General features: G+C 36.9%; 1 protein-coding gene and 2 pseudogenes across 6 annotated transcripts in view; all 3 read right to left on the reverse strand.

Moving 5' to 3' along the window:
• The window catches only part of CNOT4 (CCR4-NOT transcription complex subunit 4), a 146,921-nt gene that overhangs the window by 26,489 nt on the left and 99,784 nt on the right, over nt 1-20,648 (reverse strand). For all 6 annotated transcript variants that reach the window (XM_055421315.2, XM_055421313.2, XM_055421314.2 and 3 more), the window contains exons 8-10: nt 8,554-8,611; nt 5,316-5,565; nt 3,928-4,425 (exon numbers count right to left, since the gene is read on the reverse strand). In XM_055421315.2, coding sequence (XP_055277290.1) covers nt 3,928-4,425; nt 5,316-5,565; nt 8,554-8,611 — 806 coding nt within the window. The remainder of the gene's footprint in view (nt 1-3,927; nt 4,426-5,315; nt 5,566-8,553; nt 8,612-20,648) is intronic.
• Nucleotides 17,512-18,169, reverse strand: LOC148778398 (signal transducer and activator of transcription 2 pseudogene; annotated as a pseudogene).
• Nucleotides 18,167-19,568, reverse strand: LOC148778399 (signal transducer and activator of transcription 2 pseudogene; annotated as a pseudogene).

Here is a 20,648-nt window from a genome sequence, read left to right on the forward strand (position 1 = left end):
TAACTGCAGGTTATATTCCTAGGCTGGGCCAAGTGTCTCATGAATAGATAAAAAAGGGACCTCCCAAGAGTGTGAGAGCAAAAATCAATTACTATGGGAAGAAAGCCAAGTTAAAGTAAATGCCAGTAATCTTCATTTATGAAGGAGAACATCAATACTGTAGTGAAAAACATTTCAGTTACTGAACCTGAGACCTGGGTTCCTATCTTAAATCTACTACTAACTGAATATGTGACTTCTAACAAATTATTTAACCTTTTCAGAACACAGCCTGGCCATTCCTAAAATGAAGGAGTTGAATAGGTAGGTCAGTTTTTGGAACAGGAAAAGTTACTTTTTAAAACAAAAGCACATGGTTCCAATAACAAGGAAGATCTGAATGGACTTCACTCTTACTGGTTACTAATCCAAGTTTTCCCTCAAGAATATTTATTCCAAAAATCCTTCTCAATTTAGAAAACTGGATATGCAGCCAAGAAAATGCTGCTAAAAAGATTTCACTTCAGGAAATAACTAATTTTCAACATTTAAAAAATGTTTTCAAATAGGCAGAGGAAATGGAAACCATGTTTATGTCAAACCTCTGGCAACTGTCCTTCCCATGATAGATTTCAGATATATCAATTTTTAATATTTAACTGAAACAAACCAAAACTTAAAATTTAAATACAAATGTATAATAAACACAGACATTTGTAAGATACAAAGGTGACTATGTACTCCTAACTAAAAGTCAGGAACCCCATCTACATATCTAAAGAACAAATATATAAGATTTTTCCAGTACTGAATACTGTCTAAGCATATGTTAAGTGGCAGACCTCGCTGAAACATATGGATTCTCCTTTATGAAGCTCTTAACAGCTACCCTATGTTAAGAAACCATGATATTCCCTGCAAAAATAAGAGTTAAACCTTTGTCAACAGTTCAACTCAAGTACAGCTGAGTTACAACTAGGGGTGGGAGGGAGACACTGCCTACATATTAAATTGCTTCAAATAATTTACAGTTAAGATGTACACAGTTTTCCAGAATTTTAGGTTGTCACTTCTAATTGTTACTGCAAAACCTCAATCATCTGGCTACAATTAGAAAACTGTTCTGTTTTGAGGCTTCACACATTCAGCATCCTGAGGTATTTGCCAAATATATATAGGCCATGGAAGGGTTCTGCATAATTCCTGATATCAATTTTAAATATTTTGGTACATTAACACTAAAATTTCTTTAGCCATGGGAACCTTAAGAGTTCTCTAAAAATAAGCTTAATTATTAGTCACCACTTAAATACCAAGCTAGTATGCACAGTCAAGAAACTGAAATAACAAACTCTCCCCACCTCCCATTAAATAGAACAATGAATTCAGAATCTATAGTTGGTGACTTCATTCTTAGAATTTCTGGAGAAAAAAAAAAAAGTATTTTATGCTCTATGGTTAAGTATATGCTAAAAGAAAAGAAAAACCCACGAAGATAGGATCATGATTTAATGCCACATTTTTCTTCATAGCGTATCTGTTCTAGATGAAGATTTCAAATGACTAACAGGAGGACAACTACCCTCAAAAATCAGTGATTACTCATCACCCCTGTGGCATTTCTGGAATATCTACCAGCTTAAAAAATATCTGGTTAAAAACTGCTCTTTTTACACTAATGGACAATATGATAACTATGAAATAAGAAGAACAGATAATTTTTGAGGATGGTCACATAATAGGTCAAATGAAAGTACACGATGAAGACAGCTAAGAACTAGAGTTCCACAAAGGCATCCTCCTTCCTATCATATCAAGCCCACATTGTTCTGCCTCCCTGACCGAGCTCCCCATCCTCTCATCCACTCTATAAAACACATGAAGCACCTCCTGGTACAGAAGGTAGTTCTACTATTTCTTAATGTAATGACACACTAAATTTTGCCTCTATGCCTTTATTTGGGGGTTTCTACCAACACAAAAGGTCTTGCCCTTTCCCTCCTGCTAACCCAAATCCAGGATACAGATCAAGTCCTACTTCTTCAATGATGCTTCCCCAACAATTTATAGGCTCCACTGATGTGTCTTGCATTCCAGCATCAAATAGTTGCCACCTTCATACACAGTCTTATTTTATCTTGTCAACTACACTATACATTATCTGGAAACAGTATCTGCATTTTAAAGCTTTTCTGCATTATCCACATGGCCTAGTTCATTGTTGGGCAGATACCCAAATATTCATAGTAATTGGTCTAATATTCTATTGTTAAATGTTTAGAATATTTAGGGGAAATTAAATTTTTGGTGTTATAGTGTTATGAGATGCACGACTAGTAATTTAAATTCCACACTTCTAAATGATTGAAACAAAGGAAAACAAAATTACATTCCAATATATTGACTTGGAAAAAAATGAGTAACAGGAACTGAACACTAAGTATTTCTTAAGTGAATATCATGTAGAAGAGGATTAAAAAATGTCACTCTCAATTACCTACTAACTACCATAATCAAATGAACAAATATTACGAGTCCCACCAATGTGCAAACCACTACATTAGGTGCTACCATGGTGGTGGTGGTTTGGTTGCTAAGTCATGTCTGATCTTTGCAACCCCATGGATGGGGGACCGCCAGGCTCCTCTGTCCATAGGATTTTCCAGGCAAGAATACTGGAGTGGGTTGCCATTTCCTTCTCCAGGGGATCTTCCTAACCCAGGGATTGAACCCGGGTCTCCTGCATTGCAGGCAGATTCTTTTAACAACTGAGCTACAGACCCCATGTGCTATCACACTTATGTGTAAATTAACTTGACTGTATCAAAAGCCACACACCATATTCTCTTAACCTACCTACCTGTCTTGAAATTCAAATGCTGTAGTCACAAAGAGAATAGAGCCAAAGAATTTTGATGGATCTCTGAAAATTTATCTATCAACCTTGCTAAAAACAAGAGACCAAATGTCTTGTTGGTGATAGCACATTATTACAATAATGCTGTGCCATGCCATATCACAAAGGCCAAGACAAGGGATAAAAATAAATTTTATGAGTTACGTAACAGAGTGAAGGACTATTCTATTCTACTTGATTCTCTTCAGAATCAAGAGAAAACAAACTCTTTCAACAGTCATATCTAAAGTCCAAATCAAACTTTGAAAAACTATTAGTAAGAAAGATTCCTTCAAATATAGAAGTTGCTTGATCTAAAAAATATCATATGAGACCTTAAAAGCCAAAAGTTCTGAAACCTTCAAGGACAGCAGTACAAAATCAAAAGTATTCTGGCGTCACTTACAGGAATCTAATATTTACCCCAGAAACAAAAACATGACAGACCAAAAGGAAAAAAATCTCTCCTTGAACAATTTCTTTTTCACAGAAAGTACAATTATGCACATATGATATGTCTGTGAAAATTAGGAGTTCCCAAATATTATGTCCTTTATTATATAAGCAGAGTTTTGATGTGAATGTGTGTCTATCAGTCAAAATAAATTGTCAATAGGAGTTAAGAGGGTGGCTTCATCCCTCATGCTCTCACTAATTATCATCTCTAAAAATTTTTTTTGAACCAGTTTACTTTTAGAATGTATCATCAGAATTTTTGGTGTTAGACATTATGGCACCATAATTTCAGAGCCCATTTCTTTTTGCATTTGAAAAAGACTTATATGCCATAAAAAAGTATGGTAACTATGCTATTAAGTAAAATGCTTCCAAGCAATAACCAGGTATAATACTCCACCATCCTTATAAAGCTCAATATTACAAGGCATCCATCCAATTAAAATTTTTTTAGATTACGATAAAGAGTGTTTCCCATTGAAATTTCCAAGACTAATAATAAATACTTTCTGTTATCCAAAGTACCCTCCCTACCCACCCAACAACCTGTAGGCAAGAGTTATTCACAAATTCTCAAAGGCTATAAATGAACCTACCTGCTATAGGGATCCCTCCCAGACCTGTGTTGTGCTGTGGCGGGAGATTCAAGTCCAAGAAATTACTATTTGAGGTGGGGTTTGCTGTGTGGTTCAAGTGCATGATGCTATTGCGTGGAAAGGCCATCCAAGGATAGCGGGCTGCCTGGCCTGGAAAACTGAATGAATTATAAACCGCTCGGTGCTGCTGAAATTGAGGGAACCTCTGTGGCAAGACGGAAAAGGTACTATTCAGAGAGTTGGCATTTGTAGGTGCAGCAGGATGCAGGAATCCAGAGCCTGGACCTTTGGCGGTTGTAGTGTGTGACGAGGAGTTCTGAAGAGATGTGGGCGAAAGGGAAGGCTGGTCTTGGACTGACAGTTCCTTTTCAATCAAGTCTGCTAAGGCTTTTCGAGTGACATCAAAGGGATCAAAACCCAAGTCATCCTCTGGTTGTTTAGAAGAGCCAAAGCCAAACGCTGCTTGCCAGTCTGTAGAGGATGATACTGGGATTGTTTCTGATGGGAAGAAAATCAGTGATGAATTTAAAACATATATCTCACTTCCATACCAGTGAAACATCATACTATATAACACAAAGGCAAATAAATACATGCAAGGTCTGTTATGATCTATTAGAACATTAAGACTGTAAAATTATAATTGGCCTCAGATACTTTAAACAATTATTTCATTTTTAAGTCACTAACTTCAAAAATGGAATGATACAGACTGATTTTGCTAATCAAGGGAAACAAAGTACTACTTGAAACCCAAATCATACTCTCTATTCATCATCAAAACCCAGAATAAGTTGTTTAAATGAAATAAAGTAATAAATATGGTCAGAGAATTCAATTAAAGTTTATTTTTAAAATGTATTTCTCAAAGACACAAGTATAAACAATTTTGAATATATGCTTTATATACTACTATAACAATGAAAAAAGTATTTAATCTTTATATTTTTTTACACTGTCTTAATTTTATGCTATCCTTCACATTAATGAGAACAAAATGAATGAAACTGGAAATGGTTCAAAATGCCAAAATATAACTTTCGATATTAACTAACATACGTTTCTTGTCAGCTGGGAAAACACTTTTTAAAATGTAACTATATAAATACAAATCTAATTAAAAACTGTAAGCCCTTACTATTAATACTTCCTAGAGGAATAAGTATTTGAATATTGAAAAAATGATCTAATCCTTCATTTCTGGAGAAATCTGTTAACACAGTAACTTCTAGATCACACAACTCTTACCAAAACCATCCAATTTCTTGCAATTTAAATGTTTACATTTTTATGAAAAAAGAAGAGGACAAACAGCGTAACAGCACACCCAGTGAAGGTCTGATTTTAGTCTGAGGATAATTACTAACACACGCAGTGTTGTTATGTACCTGATGTGAAGAGGCTCTGTGGCTCTGGTGCTGTAGGCCAGTCACTGGAAGTCTGTGGGGAGCTGGGAAAAGGAGGAAGCCCACTTGGGATAGGGTTGGGATGGCGAAAATTATCTGAGAATAACGACTGTGACTCAGTTACTGCTCCTTCAAAAGGAGACCGTGCACTGTGATTGGATGAACTGATGGGGATGACTGGATTAGATTTGGATAAACCAGGAGGTGGTGAAGGTGTATCACTGTTAGATATCTAAATAAAATAGGAAAAGAAAAGAATAATCAACATAAATTTATACTATATACAATAATAAGCCATAATTTAAAGGGCTTGCAATGAAAGGTACTAGAATAGTGATCTTCAAAAATGGGATACCTAAGAGACTTTTTTTAGGACTGTATGAATTTTCAAAAAATCCATCAACTTTGGACTTCCCTGGCAGTCCAGTGATTTTCCACACTTCCACTGTAAGGAGCATGTACAGTTTGATCCCTGGTAGGGGAAACAGCGGAGAAGGCAATGGCAAGCCACTCCAGTACTCTTGCCTGGAAAATCCCATGGACGGAGGAGCCTGGTAGGCTGCAGTCCATGGGGTCACTACGAGTCAGACATGACTGAGCGACTTCACTTTCACTTTTCACTTTCACACACTGGAGAAGGAAATGGCAACCCCCTCCAGTGTTCTTGCCTGGAGAATCCCAGGGACGGGGGAGCCTGGGTGGGCTGCCGTCTATGGGGTCACACAGAGTCGGACACGACTGAAGTGACTTAGCAGCAGCAGTAGCAGCATGGGAACTAAAATCCCACATGCCACACAGTGCAGCCAAAAAAACATCAACTTACATATGTACTCTTTTATATAACAAAACTGACCCTCCTGAAAAGACACAGCCAGTATCCTCTCCTTTTACAACCTAATTTCTCTCATTATTTCTTACTCTCTGGGATCTAACCAAAGTATTTTGCCCAAGAGTGAAAACTTTCTGGAAGCCAAACACAACTTTATTAGAAATATTCAGATTAGTAATGACAGAGTGTCTGACTCTTTAAGGACTACATTTTCTTTGGCTAACCAAGTGATTCCCAATACTCTGGTTTTAAACAAAATGAAAATATCTAATCAAGTTGTTTCCAAACACATCATTAAAACTAATTTTTATAATAAATCTCAATATGATTCTTAGGTATTTAAAATTTAAGAGTTTGAAAATTTGAGTGATATTGACATAATACTCTTTCTTCCATTTACTTATATATATGAACAAGATATCTCAGCACTTTTATTTAGAAAAGCGAAAACACGATTAGATGGCTGCTGAAACATCTCCTTGTGCCAAAGGGTAACATTCATCCATCGATACAAGAAAACTAATTTTAAAATGCCCTATCCACTTCATTAAAAAGTAAACTTCCAACACAATTTTAACTTTTATGTTAAATGATTAATTTTTTTATTAAAAAAAATAAAGAGGTCAAGGAAGGATGTACAATTTCCAATTGTTAAAGACGAGCTTGTGTAAATGGATAAGGGAGTAACAAAACATTGTGATACTTAAATTTCTCAAATACTAATTAAAACCCAATATAGCCTATTTATTTAAAAATATAAAAACTTATAATAAGCTGGAAATTACATTCTTTGTGGCTATTTTTAACTTACTATGAAAAAATATTTAATGTTAACTTAAAATATACAGGGGGACATGCAGATTTTCAAATTCTTTCACGGAATTCGTGAACAAAAAGTTTAGAAAAGCAGTGTAATTTAGATTTCGCATTGTGGGAAATTGCACATTCTTTACAGAAGAGATTAGAACACTTTTTTTTTTTTTTTAAAGTAAGAGGGTATACAGAAAGTAAGAAGGTGTAGTGAAAAGCTAGCAACTAAACCAGACAATATGATACAAAGCATGCTTTACAGATTAGGACCTCATTCAGTATCATACTGGATACAACTGTGAAGTTAACTATTTGATTCAACCATTTCAAAGCCCAAAGTCATTTGAGGAATGAGGGAAACTTGGGGGAAAGTTCATTGAAAGAAACAGAAAATTAGTCACTTTGGAACTAGCAGATATAAACTTATATATAAGGTGGATTAAAAGATCCTACTGCATTTCAGAGAGAATTATATTCAATATCCTAAAACATAACGGAAAAAAATGAGACAATATATGTATAACTGAGTCACTTTGTTGTAAAGCAGAAATTAACACAACATTGTAAATCAACTCAATAAGATTAAAAAAAAAGAAAGTTAAAGTTGACAACAAGGGACAGGGGAGCACAGGACAGAGAAACAACTCAAAATCAAGAATGCACAAGGCATGTTAGTCTGGGACCATTTCATGTAGGGTCAAAAAGACCACGAATATCAGGGATTCTAAGGACACTAATGTACTGGTACATAGCAGAGTAACATTTTATTTTCTTGGGCTCCAAAATCACTGCAGATGGTGACTGCAGCCATGAAATTAAAAGACACTCCTTGGAAGGAAAGTTATGACCAACCTAGACAGCATATTAAAAAGCAGAGACATTACTTTGTCAACAAAGGTCTATCTAGTCAAGGCTATGGTTTTTCCAGTGGTCATGTATGGATGTGAGAGCTGGACTATAAAGACAGCTGAACGCTGAAGAACTGATGCTTTTGAACTGTGGTGCTTGAGAAGACTCTTGAGAGTCCCTTAGACTGCAAGGAGCTCAAATCAATCAATCCTAAAGGAAATCAACCCTAAATATATATTCACTGGAAGGACTGATGCTAAAGCTGAAGCTCCAGTATGTGAACAGCCGACTCACTGGAAAAGACCCTGATGCTGGGAAAGATTGAGGGCAGGTGGAGAAGGGAACGAGAGAGGATGAGATGGTTGGATGGCATCACTGACTCAATGGACATGAGTTTGAACAAACTCCAGGACAGGGAGGGAGGCCTGGTGTGCTGCAGTCCGTGGAATTGCAAAGAGTCGGATGTGACTTAGGGACTGAACAATGAACAGCAACTGTAACATATGGTCATAATGATACTTCTGCATCATCAAGAAAGGGTTACATTATACTCTATTCTGTGGAGAAAAAGATGGCTAATTATTATACATTTAACAAAGATGTTCACTAAAAGTGTTTTTAAATTGTTTCAGTATTTAAAGTATTTTTCATTATCTAGAAAATTCACTTGCATAGAAGGTCTTATTTCAGCAAATGGCAGGTAAACAAGGGAATACAGTATCACAATCTTACCTGCTGAGAATTATCACCATTCCCTATGCTGAGAGAATCAGAAGGTTTGTCAATAGGGCTGTAAAAAAATAAAAATTAAGAGTAAATTTATTCTCCTACAACCAAAGCCTGAAAAATAGACATTTTTTCATCTTAACATTTACTGAAGCACTCCGATGCAAAATATTAGGTTAGATGCTGGGGACACAAAGTGTTAAGATAAAATCTATATCCTTGAGCGATTTACAATCTAATTAGACTCTCCAAAAACAACGAGTGAAACAACAATTTGGGGGGGAAAAAATAATGCTTAAAAAGGATACTAATCCATCATTTAGTTTGTGCCCATGATAAACACATTCCCCATTAAAATTCTGAAAAAATTCTATTTTTCTAGGTGCTTAACAGAGGGTATAAAAGTTACTGAAATGTAATCTATAGGTTCTTAAAATCAATATATTTTTAATACGTCAATAGCCTAATCATAACCTTAAGAGAAGGCATATGTAAGTGTATACATATACACACACAAACACATACACACCACACACAACTAACATAAAGAAACTTTTGTGCCTCAAACAAAGGTAGTAAAACTTGATTTCCGTAAGAGAAAATGCAGTATCATAGTAAAATAACACAGATTTGCTAGAAACTTCAAGTCCATTTTAACTCATCTGACTTAAACCAAAAATCTTTATAAACATTACAACACTGACCAAGCAAGCAATTTCTATAACAAACTTTAATCCAGTACATGAACAAAAGTTTTGGCACTCATATAACTAATACTTACTTCTGATATAATACTATAGCCAAAAAACTTAAGATTCCAAATTTCTGAAAATTATTTTACCGCCTGGAAACATATATAAAGTCACCTTATAAACCAACAACTTACTGGTGCCATATTTGATTGTTTTGGAATAATTTCACAAGAACTAGTACCCAATCTGAATACCAAGTGAATCTTCTACAGAAACACTGCCAGATGCTCTTGAATCTAACTGATAAGTCTGAAATTTACTTGAAGAACACCTTTACTTCTTATTATTCACAGTATATCAATAAATGAGTTCATATTATTGTCAAGAGGGTAATCCTAATAATTTTAAGATATAGTTCTGGGTCCACTAAATTTAGAGGTAGGTGGGTAATAAGACAGGTGCACACCAACAAATATCAGTCAGTGTCAACTATTAAATGAACTGTTTAAACACTAAATGCCATAAATCTTTAGAAGAAAGAGAAGGCACTCCAAGAGGAGCAACTGGGAAGTTTCCTAGGGATGTTCAAGTTTAACTAGGCCCCTAAAAAATATTTACACGTTAGAAGGAAGAGAAAGGCGGGGGTGGGTGGGTGGGGGTGGCAGACAGCATTAAAGGCAGGATTAGCAAGAATTTCAAGAATCAAAAGGTTGTAGAAAAGGTTGAAAGAAAGGTAATTCCTTTAGCTAACATACAGCATGATGTTAACAATGGGAGGTAAGAAGAGACACCAGAGGCCATTGGAAATTTTTTTGAGCACAGAAATGATACAAATAAAGCAACATTTTAGAAAGATTAATACACTTCAGTGGTAGTAAATACATCTTGTTGTGTAACTATCACCAACATCCATTCCCATAACTTTTAATTTTATAAAAATGAAATTATATACCCACTAAACAACTCTCTATTTTTCCTCCTTCCAGTATCTACTACGTACTTTGTTTTGATGACTCTGACTACTTTAAATGTCTTGTGTATAAAGTGTAATCACAGAGTATTTATTTTTTTGTGACTAGCTTATTTCATAAACAATAATGCTCTCAAAGTTCATCATGTTGTAACATACAGCAGAATTTCCTTCCTTTTTAAGGCCAAATACTATTACATTGTATATATGTACCATATTTTGTTTGTCCATTCATCCATCCATGGACACCGAAATTGCTTCTACATTCAAGCTACTGTGGGTAATGCTGCTATGACAGTGCACATATACCACTTTAATATACAGCTTTCAATTCTCTTACATTTATATACAGAAGTGGAATTGGTGGATCACATGGTAATTTTGAAATTTTTTGAGGAACTGCCATACTTTCTTCCACAAAGGCTGTACCATTTTAAATTCTCACCAACAGTACACAAGGGCTCCAATATCCCCACATTTCTGCAAACACTTGTTTTCTGCTTTTTTGATGGTGGCTATAGCTGAAAATCAAGATCAAGCGAGCTTTTGCCCTTCTGCTCCACGGGAGGCTTCTGTCCTCCCTGAGCTCGCCTTAGGTAGCGAGTGTGAGGAGAATGGGTATGAGGAGGTATCTTGCTGTAATTTTCAGTTGTATATTCATAATGATTAGTGATGTTCATCTTTTCATGTGCTTAGTGGCCATTCACAAATCTTCTTTGGGAAAATGTCTATTCAAGACCTTTGCCCATATTTGAATTTGACATTTTTTGCTGTTCAGTTTTAGGAGTTCTCTACATCTTCTGGTTAATAATCCTTAAGAGTCTGTGACTTGTGGATAGTGTCTTTTGATTCATAATATTTTTAAGTTTTCATGAAGTCCAATTTATCTATTTTTTGTTTGTTTGTTACTTGTGTTTTTGGGGTTATATCCAGGAAATCACTACCAGATTCAATGTCATCAGGTTTATCCTACATTTTCTCTTAAGGTTTTTTGGCGGGGCAAGGGGGTGTTTAAGGTCTTAAATTTAGGTGCTAGATCCATTTTGAATTGATCTTTGAATATGGTGTTAGGTAGGCAACCAACTTTATCCTTTTGCATGTGAATATCCAGTTTTCCCAGAACCATTTGTTGAAAAGATTGTCCTATCCTCAGTAGTCTGGTCTTGGTGACCTTGTCAAAAATAATGTGGCTTTATATGAGTTAATATTTATGGGCTCTCTATTTCACTGGTCTGTAGACTATCTTTATGTTGATATCATACTATTTTGATTAATGCAGCTTTGTATAAGTTTTGAAATCAGGGAATATGGGTCCTCCAGTTTTATTCTTCTTGTTCAAGATTATATTGGCTATTTGTCCCTTGAGATTCTGCATGAATTTAGGATGGATTTTTCATCCGTTAAAAACTCTGGGATTTTTGACAGGACTGGGATCTGTAGACAGCTTTGGGTAGAACTGACATTTTAATATTAAGCCATAAACATTGGTCTTTTCATTTATGTGTCTTTTTAAATTTCTTTCAGCAATGTTTCATATTCTTATACAAGTCTTGCATGCATGCATGTGTGCTAAGTCACTTCATGTATTTTATTCTTTTATCTTATTGTGAATGAACTTGCTTTTGTAATTTCAGATTGTTCACTGTTCATGTATACAAATGCAAATGATTTCTGTATGTTAACTTCGTATACTGCTACACTGTTGAATTCATTTATCAGTTTTAACAGGTGTGTATGTGTGTCTCTCTGTGTGTAATCATTAGGATTTTCTACATATAAAGCCATACCATCTGCACAGAGATAACTTTACATATTCTTTTCCAATTTAAATGCTTCTTCTTTTTCTTGGCTAATTGCTATGGCTAGAAAATGCAATACTGTGTTGAAGAGAAGTAGTGGAAGCAGGCATCCCATTCTTGCCTTGTTCCTCATTTCAGGAAAAGTTTTCAATCTTGCCACCATTGAGTAGGATGTTCACTTTGGTTTTTCATATATGGCTCTTACTATGCCAAAGTGGCTTCCTTCTATTTCTAGGTTGTTAACTGTTTTTGTCACAAGAGTATTTGTGTCTGATGCTCCTTCTGCATCAGCTGAGAGGATCATATGGCTTTTAACCTACATTCTGTTGATATAGCATATTGTACTGTTCAAGTTTCATACATTAGACCATCCTTGCATTCCAGGAATAAATCACACTTGGTCTTGGTATTTAATCTTTTCAATGTGCTGAACTCTGTGAGTATTCTATTAAAGATACGTGCATCAATGTTCATTAGGAGTTTGAAGTTTTCTTACAGTGTCTTAGGCTTTGGTAATCAGGGTAATGTTGGTCTCATAGAATGAATTAGGAATCATTCTCTTCTCTTCAATTTTGGGGAAAAGCTTGAAAAAGACTGCTATTAGTTCTCCCTTAAATACTTGGTAGAATTCAACAATCGGCCATTAGGTCCAGAACTTTTCTTTGGTGGGACGTTTTTGATTACTAATTCAATATGCTAGATGGTTATACATCTATTCATGCTTTCTATTTCTTTGTAACACAGTCATGGTAGGTTTTGTGTTTCTTGGAATCTAGGTTATTCAATTTGTTGGTGTATAACTGTTTACAGTACTTTCATATTTATTTCTGGAGAATTTGTAGCAATGTTCCCACTTCAATTTCTTATGTTAGTAATTTGAGACATTCTTTCTCAGTTCACCTAGCTAAAGTTTTGTCAGTTTTGTTGATATTTTGAAGAGCCAACTTTTGGTTTCCTCAATTTTCTCCGTTGCTTTTCTATACTTTATTTCACTTATCTCTGCTCTAATCTTTCTTATTTTCTTCCTTCTGCTAGCTTTGGGCTTATTTGTTCATTTGCCAGCTCCTTAAACTGTGAGGTCAGATTGTTGACTTGCGATCTTTTTTATTTTTTAATGTAATATGGCATGTAGAGCTATAAATTTCCCCCTTAGGACCACTTTTGCTCCTTCCCAGATGTTTCGGTATGCAGTGTTTTCATTTTCATTCATCTAAGTATTTTCTAATTTCCTTGTGATGTCTTTTTGAACCCATTAGTTGTTCAAGTGTTAATTTCCACACTTAATGAATTTTCTAGGTTTCCTCTTATTAATGATTTCCAACTTTATGCCACTGTGGTCAGAAAAGATACTTGGTATGTTCATCTTTTTAAATCTACTGAGACTTGATTTGTGGCCTAACATATGGTCTAACTTGGAAAATGTCCCACGTACATTTGAGAAGACTGTGTATTCTATTGTTGAACAACACACCTAGGGTACAGGGTTCTGCATATGTTTGTGTTGTTTAAATCCTCTCCTTATCTTTTATCTGGTTGTTTTATCCATTATTATGAGTGGGGTTCTGAAGTCTCTAGCTAGGATTGCAGAACTATTTCTCCCTTCAATTCTGTCAGGTTTTGCTTCATATATTTTGGTCATTAAGTTTGTAAATGTTTATCACTGTTCTATCTTCTTGCTGTACTGAAGCTTTTATTAATATATAATGTCCTTTTTGTCTCATTAATCCTTTTTATTTAAAGTCTATTTTGTCTGATATTAGAAGTAGCTTTTGTTTAGTTGCTAGTGGTGTCTGACTCTTTTGTCACTCCATGGACTGTAGCCTGCCAGGTTTCTCTGTCCATGGGATATTAGTAGAGCCACCTTTAACCTTTTTTGATTCCTATTTGCATGGAATATCTTTTCCCATTCTTTCAGTTTCAGCCTGTTTGTGACTTTGGGTCAAAAGTGAGCCTCTCTCAGACAGCATATAGCTGGACTATGTATTTTTATCCATTCTGTCAATTGCTTTTGAATGGAGAACTGAACTCATTTACATTTAACATAATTGGCAGTGAGAAGTTATTTATGTTATCGTGCCATTTGTTTTCTGTATGTCTTATAGCCTCCCCGCCTTTATTGCATTATTATCTTCTTTTATGTTTAGCTTATTTTTCTGTAGTGAAATGTTTCTCACTTCCTTTTGTGTATATTCTAGAGTTCTTTGTTGCTATCATGGGAATTACATTTAATATCCTAAAGTCATAACAGTCTATCTTAAACTTACACTAACTTAACTTTAACAATATACCAAAACTCATAGCTCCTTCCCTAGCTCTTTTGGTTAGTGATGTCACAAAATTGTATCTTCATACATTGTGTGCCCCCAATAATTCTTCTGAATAGAGTTTCTTAAATTACGTAGAAAACAAGATTTGAAGTCACAAAGCAGGGTAATGTTAGCTTATACTAAAGTACTGGACCTTAAACGTACTGATCTTAAGGTCTACAGGAAGAAAAAAGCATAGTTACAAACCATTGTTATATCACTAGGTTTACTTTTATTGAGATCTTTATTTCTCCATACAGCTCTGGGGTACTGTTTAATGTCGTTTTATTTCATCGTGCAAGACTTCTTGAGTTTTTGTTGCACGGCAGGTTTAGAGGTCCTGAATTCCCTTCAGTTCAGTTCAGTTCAGTCGCTCAGTTGTGTCCGACTCTTTGCGACCCCATGAATCACATCACGCCAGGCCTCCCTGTCCATCACCAACTCCCGGAGTTCACTCAAACTCATGTCCATCAAGTCGGTGATGCCATCCAGCCATCTCATTCTCTGTCGTCCCCGTCTCCCACCCCCAATCCTTCCTAGCATCAGACTCTTTTCCAGTGAGTCAACTCAAATTCCCTTAGCTTCTATTTATTTGGCAATATCTTAGTGTCTCCCTCACTCTTTGAGAACAGTTTTTCTAGACAGAAGATTCTTGGTTGATGTATATATATATTTTCTTTATAGCACTTTGAGTCTACCAGCCCACTGCCTTCTGGCCTCCAAAGTTTCTAATAAGCAACCTGCTGATAATCTCACCGAAGATTCCCTTTTACGTGATGATCTGCTTCTCCTGCTGCTTGCAAGATTCTCTCTTTTGTCCTTTGCCCTCTCTGATTATACTGTCTCAAGTATCTCACTGTGGGTCTCTGAATTCACCTTAATTAGAATTTGCTAAGCTTCTTGGATGCTTATACTCAGCAGACTTGGGAAGTTTTCAGTCGTTATCTCTTCAAATATTCTCTCTGCATCTTTCTCTCTTCTCCTCTGAACTCCAATAATGCATCTGCTGGTCCCCTGGAGTCCTATAAGTCCCTTAGGCTGTTCACCTTTTCTCAATCTTTATGTGTTCCTCAGACTAGATAATTTCCATCACCCTATCTTTTAAGTTTGCTGATTCTTTCTTCTGTCTTCTCAAATCTGTCTTTAACTCCTCTAGAGTATTTTTTGTTTCAATTATTGTACTTTTCAGCTGCAGATTTTTTTTAGTTTCTTTTAAATTTTTCTACCTTTTATTGATGCTTCCATTTTTCTTCACGCATCACTTTTCTTTCTCCACATCTTTCCTTAATTCTTTAAGAATCTGTAAGAGTTACTTTGAAGACTGTCCAGTATATCTGCCATTTAGGTCTTTTCCAAAGAGTTTCTGCTGATTTATTGTTTTCTTTTGAATGGACCATTCTTTTCTGTTTCTTTGTATACCTTCTGAATTTTTTGTTTAACACTGTCCATTTGACTCTGTCTCATAACATGGTACCTCTGGAAATCAGATTCTCCCCCTTCCCCAGTGTTTTTTCTTTCTGTTAACAGCTGCTGTGTTTTTTTTTTTTTGTTTTTCATTTTTGATTGCTGCAGGCTGTCTCTGTACTGAGAATTAGTTTTAGCTGTAAACTTAAGGTCTTCTCAGATCTTTTTTGAGCCTTCCCTGGACATGCAGAGTAACTTTCTAATTTTTTCCTTATATGTAGCTGTTTTTGAATGTCCTAGTCTTTAATGCCCAGCTCCCAAAAGGAGAAAAAGCAAAAATTAAAGGGGTATGGCAAGTGGGTATCAGTCCATCAAATTCTCTGGAAATCACTTCAGTCAGAGAGGAAGGGACTTGTAACTATGAGAGGAGATACAACAATGCTTGCCCAAATCTCTGTCTGCACCTGTGATAAGGAGCCATGATCAGCAATCAGAGCAGAGATCCTTAGTATCTAAAGACATGATCCACTTTGTCCACGCTGTCTTCCACAAGCTATAGGCTAGCTGCTCTAGGAACATGTACACAGCACCTGCCATGTGGCTGGAGATGGGGGTGGGGGGCTACTGTGCTAAGAGTGGAAGTTGACCAAAATTAACTGTTAAGTCTTTCCCTGAAAGTTGCAAGCCTTCAAAAGACCTCAAGAGTTCAAGAATAGTTTCGTTAGACAGATTATGCAAGTGCAATTGTTGTCCAGGTGGAGAGATTGATTCCTGGTGCTATCTACTCTGTCACCTTCCCCAAATTTGCACTATTCTTGCAATAGGGAATACGGGCTTAAAAATGAGAGAAAGGAGTAGTCATAGAAACAGAAAGATGAGAGCAAGATGTCACAAAAGAAAATTTCAGTGTCTTCACCTTGGTTCACCTCCTCAATTACCACCATTAGAAAGCACTAAATAACAATTTTCAACTTAGATGAGGTCAATCTTGCTAATGTCAAGGGTAGTATATGAAAATATTATAGCATTCAGAATTAAACCTTGAGACTGTTTCTGGATTACAACTAATTAGAATAATTTATAGCATCTTTTCCACCATACCAACTGCAGTTTCATAAACACTGATTCACGAATACTTAACACTTTATCTGGGAAGGTCTTATCAAAGATCTCTAGATCAAAATCTTTATATCAGTTTCATCAATTCAAAGACAGCTACTGAAAAATCAGGATCAGGGCAAGATTTAGTAAGCTTAAATCCCATTCAATTTTAGTATAGTCTTCAATTTATTTTAAGAATAACTAACAAATTCAAGGAATAATAGATGACAGCTTTAGGAATAAGGATATAACTAGAAATTTTTTTGTTATGAGGGTTTTAAAAAAAGGTTTTTTGTTATGTAAAAAAAATGGGTCAATTAAAATTAAACCTGTCATAGTAATTGCAACTATCAGTGTCAAAACGGAAAAGAAAGATGGGGGAGTCCTCGCAAATGAATGTATAAACTCAATACAAAGAAAAAGTACATTTCCCAAGTCTAACTGCAATAAATGTACACTTCTTGCACTCTGATAGCTGAACAGAAAACATGTATCTCAGAGTTACCACTAACCAGTCAAAGTTCTCACAACTCCCCCGGGATCAGGTGTCCCAAATTCCCTCATCATTAAGGTCTATCATACTAATAAAATCTGTTGTTTTACATTCAACATACATCCACCCATTATCATGCCAAGAAGGTTAAGAAAGGAAAGCAAACATAAATATCACATTTACTAATAAAGACAGAAACCTATTTCTTAGGGTTCCCTGGCAATGACCCTAGAACAGGTTCCAGCTCCAGTTCAGGTCCTGAGTTTGGTTCTGGCATTCTTTGTGATATCATGCCTAAAGTATGCTCTACTGCTGGTCCCAGATCCAGCCCTGCTCAAGCAGTGACTAACTTCAGGCTTAGCTCTGGCCCCCTGTGCCAGTCTGGGCTCCCCGTCTAATGATTCCAGTTCTGGCTCTAGTGGTTGTTTTAGCTCATCCACTTGTCTGTTAGAGACCACAATGAGCCTATGTTTCAGGTATTTCCTCTGTTCCTGAGAATTAACTTCCTCCTATAGTAGCACCCAAAAGCCTCATCCCTCGGGCTTCAGGAGTGGAGGAAGTACAGCAGGTTCTCAGGTAAGTTTGCCTCAGAGAGGTTGTTAGTAGTTGATGACTTCAGCTAGCAAGAATGATGGGAGTACATTCCTGGTGCAGGGCTGCACTTCATCATCATTCAACCAGGAGCAGATAATGCTCCCTTCCAATGATTCACTGAAGTGCAGCAGAAAGGTGCCAGAGATGGTCTTCAGAAGCTGGCATCCCTGGCAGTGCTGGAAAAGAACTGCTGATTCTAGGGGTCTGAACTGACCAGACTGAACCACAGAATCAAGGACCACGCAATCAAGAGTAGGTTCACATTAGAAATAATCATCAAAGAGAGGGTGTCTGTTTTCAGCTCCTGCTTCAGATCCTGGTAGCTGTATCCGACCATGAAGCTGATAATGTGCACTTCCTGTTGCACCCAGCAGTCCCCTACTGTTGCCCTTTCCAGAACCACCTGAACACTGCTCCAGAGTCAGGAAGCCAAAGACCCAAATTAAAATCTGACTCCTTCTTGGGGCACAAAGTTTTCTGGTTTGAAGTCAGAATGTTGAACTTCTATAAACTTTTACAGCTGGTCATCAACATCCGTGGGTTCCACCTATTCAGATTCAAGAATAGTCAGAGGAGAAAGTTCCAGAAAGCAAACCAGGATTTCCCTTGTGCCAGTAACTATTCACCTAGCATTTATATTGCATTAGGTATCATAAGTAATCTAGAGATAATTTAAAGTATACACGAGGATGTGTGTAGGTTATGCGTAAATACCACACCATTTTATATAAGGGACTTGAGCCTTCAAGGATTTTGGCATCCTAAGGAACCAAACCCCATGAATACCAAGGGATGACTATAATTGAGGAAGATTACAGTCAGTGGAGACTTCCGCAGTCAGTGACCCACAGCCTTCCTGGAATCTCTTCAGCAGCCTTGTTTGAACAGTAAACTTCCTCCCAGCCTTGAGGATGAGGGGCCAATGGGGAGTTCAGGAATTGCACGGCTGGGTTTCGACCAAAAGGTTTTGTGGAACAGACGTAAAAGCAACTCTGTGTATGGGACCTGTTGCAGGTCTGCCCCTGGGGTCAGAGGGTCATCCTGATATATAACCGAGCAACTCAATTCCATCAGCTTCTTCAGGTCAAACAACAGCTTAGCTGTGAACATTTCTCCAGCCGATCCAGCCAATGGTCCGGGGGGCTGCACTGCAGGCGTTGTGTTGCTGGACATTCCATGCCTCCAACTTCAACAGCAATACTTTAATTAGTGTAACTGGCCCAGTAGTCCTTTGGAGGCATCCAACACCTCCTTATTCCTTTAGACCAGTTCACTGAGAATTTCCTGAAAAAGCTGCTGCTGTCTGGTCTGACAGGGGTCCAAAAAGGGTATCCTCACTGGGTCTGGTTCTTATATTGGAGGCAAAAGATATCCTGCTGGCTTTTCAGTTGGCTGATGGATTTTACCAGTTTCTCCATCAAGCCCTTAATTCCAGGGTCCAGGATTCAGTCTCATGTTGCTGGCTTTCCACAGGTTCTTTGAGGTCTGCCTCTCCTTGCTTCGACTGAGCCCTTTGAGCCTGGAGCAGAATTAAAGAGATCAAAGATCATCTCAGCCAATTAGGTATGGCCCCAAGAAAGGCCAGAATGTCCCAACAGAATTTTTGCAAATTGGGCTGTAGTAACAAACACGCAAGGTCCTGGCTGCAATGGTTACATTCATAGTTCAGTTGATTTAAGAAGTGAAAGAACAGCATGTTAGCCTTGGAATCGTCGTTGTCCAGTAACAATATGAAGAGAGAGAAATCAAGACACCTGAATCACACAGTTGACTGATAAGCACTGGTTTCAAGTGGGATTAGGAAATTCTAATAGGTAGTTAGGTTTCATAAAAAGTGAAACCTAAGAAAGTGAAGAGGAACTGAAAAGCCTCTTGATAAAATGAAAGAGAGTGAAAAAGCTGACTTAAAACTCAACATTCAAAAAACAAAGATCATGGCATCCAGTCCCATCATTTCATGGCAAATAGATGGGGAAACAATGAAAACAGTGACAGACTTTACTTTCTTGGGCTTCAAAATCACTGCAGGTGATGACTGCAGCCATGAAATTAAAATACGCTTGCTCCCTGAAAGAAAAGTTATGACCAACTTAGACAGCATATTAAAAACAACAGACATTACTTTGCAGACAAAGGTCCATCTAGTCAAAGCTATGGTTTTTCCAATAGTCAGGTGGGAGTTGGACTATAAAAAAAGCTGAGTGCCAAAGAATTGATGCTTTTGAACTGTGGTGTTGGAGAAGACTCGTGAGAGTCCCTTGGACTGCAAGGAGATCAAAGCTGTCAATCCTAAAGGAAATCAGTCCTGAATATTCATTGGAAGGACTGATGCTGAAGTTGAAACTCCAATACTCTGGCTACCTAATGTGAAGAACTGACTCACTGGAAAAGACCCTGATGCTGGGAAAGATTGAAGGCAGGAGGAGAAGGGGATGACAGAAGATGAGATGGTTGGATGGCATCACCAACTCGATGGACGAGTTTGAGCAAGCTCCGGGAGCTGGTGATGGACAAGGAAGCCTGGTGTGCTACAGTCCATGGAGTCACAAAGAGTCAGACATGACTGAGTGACTGAACTGAAGTTAGGTTTCAAAACACAATCAAGGTACTATTTATAGAAGGTAATGCTGTGTGTATAAATCCCTATAGATAAAAATTTGTAAACATGTTTTCATACAGTCTCACTAAAAAATTTCTTTAAATTCTAGTCCTAAATAGTTCTAAAATCTATGGTGAAATTAC

This window comes from Moschus berezovskii, chromosome 3 (genome assembly GCF_049115385.1).
Source record: "Moschus berezovskii isolate FMDL1 chromosome 3, NW_MosBer_1.0, whole genome shotgun sequence".
NCBI lineage: Eukaryota > Metazoa > Chordata > Mammalia > Artiodactyla > Moschidae > Moschus > Moschus berezovskii.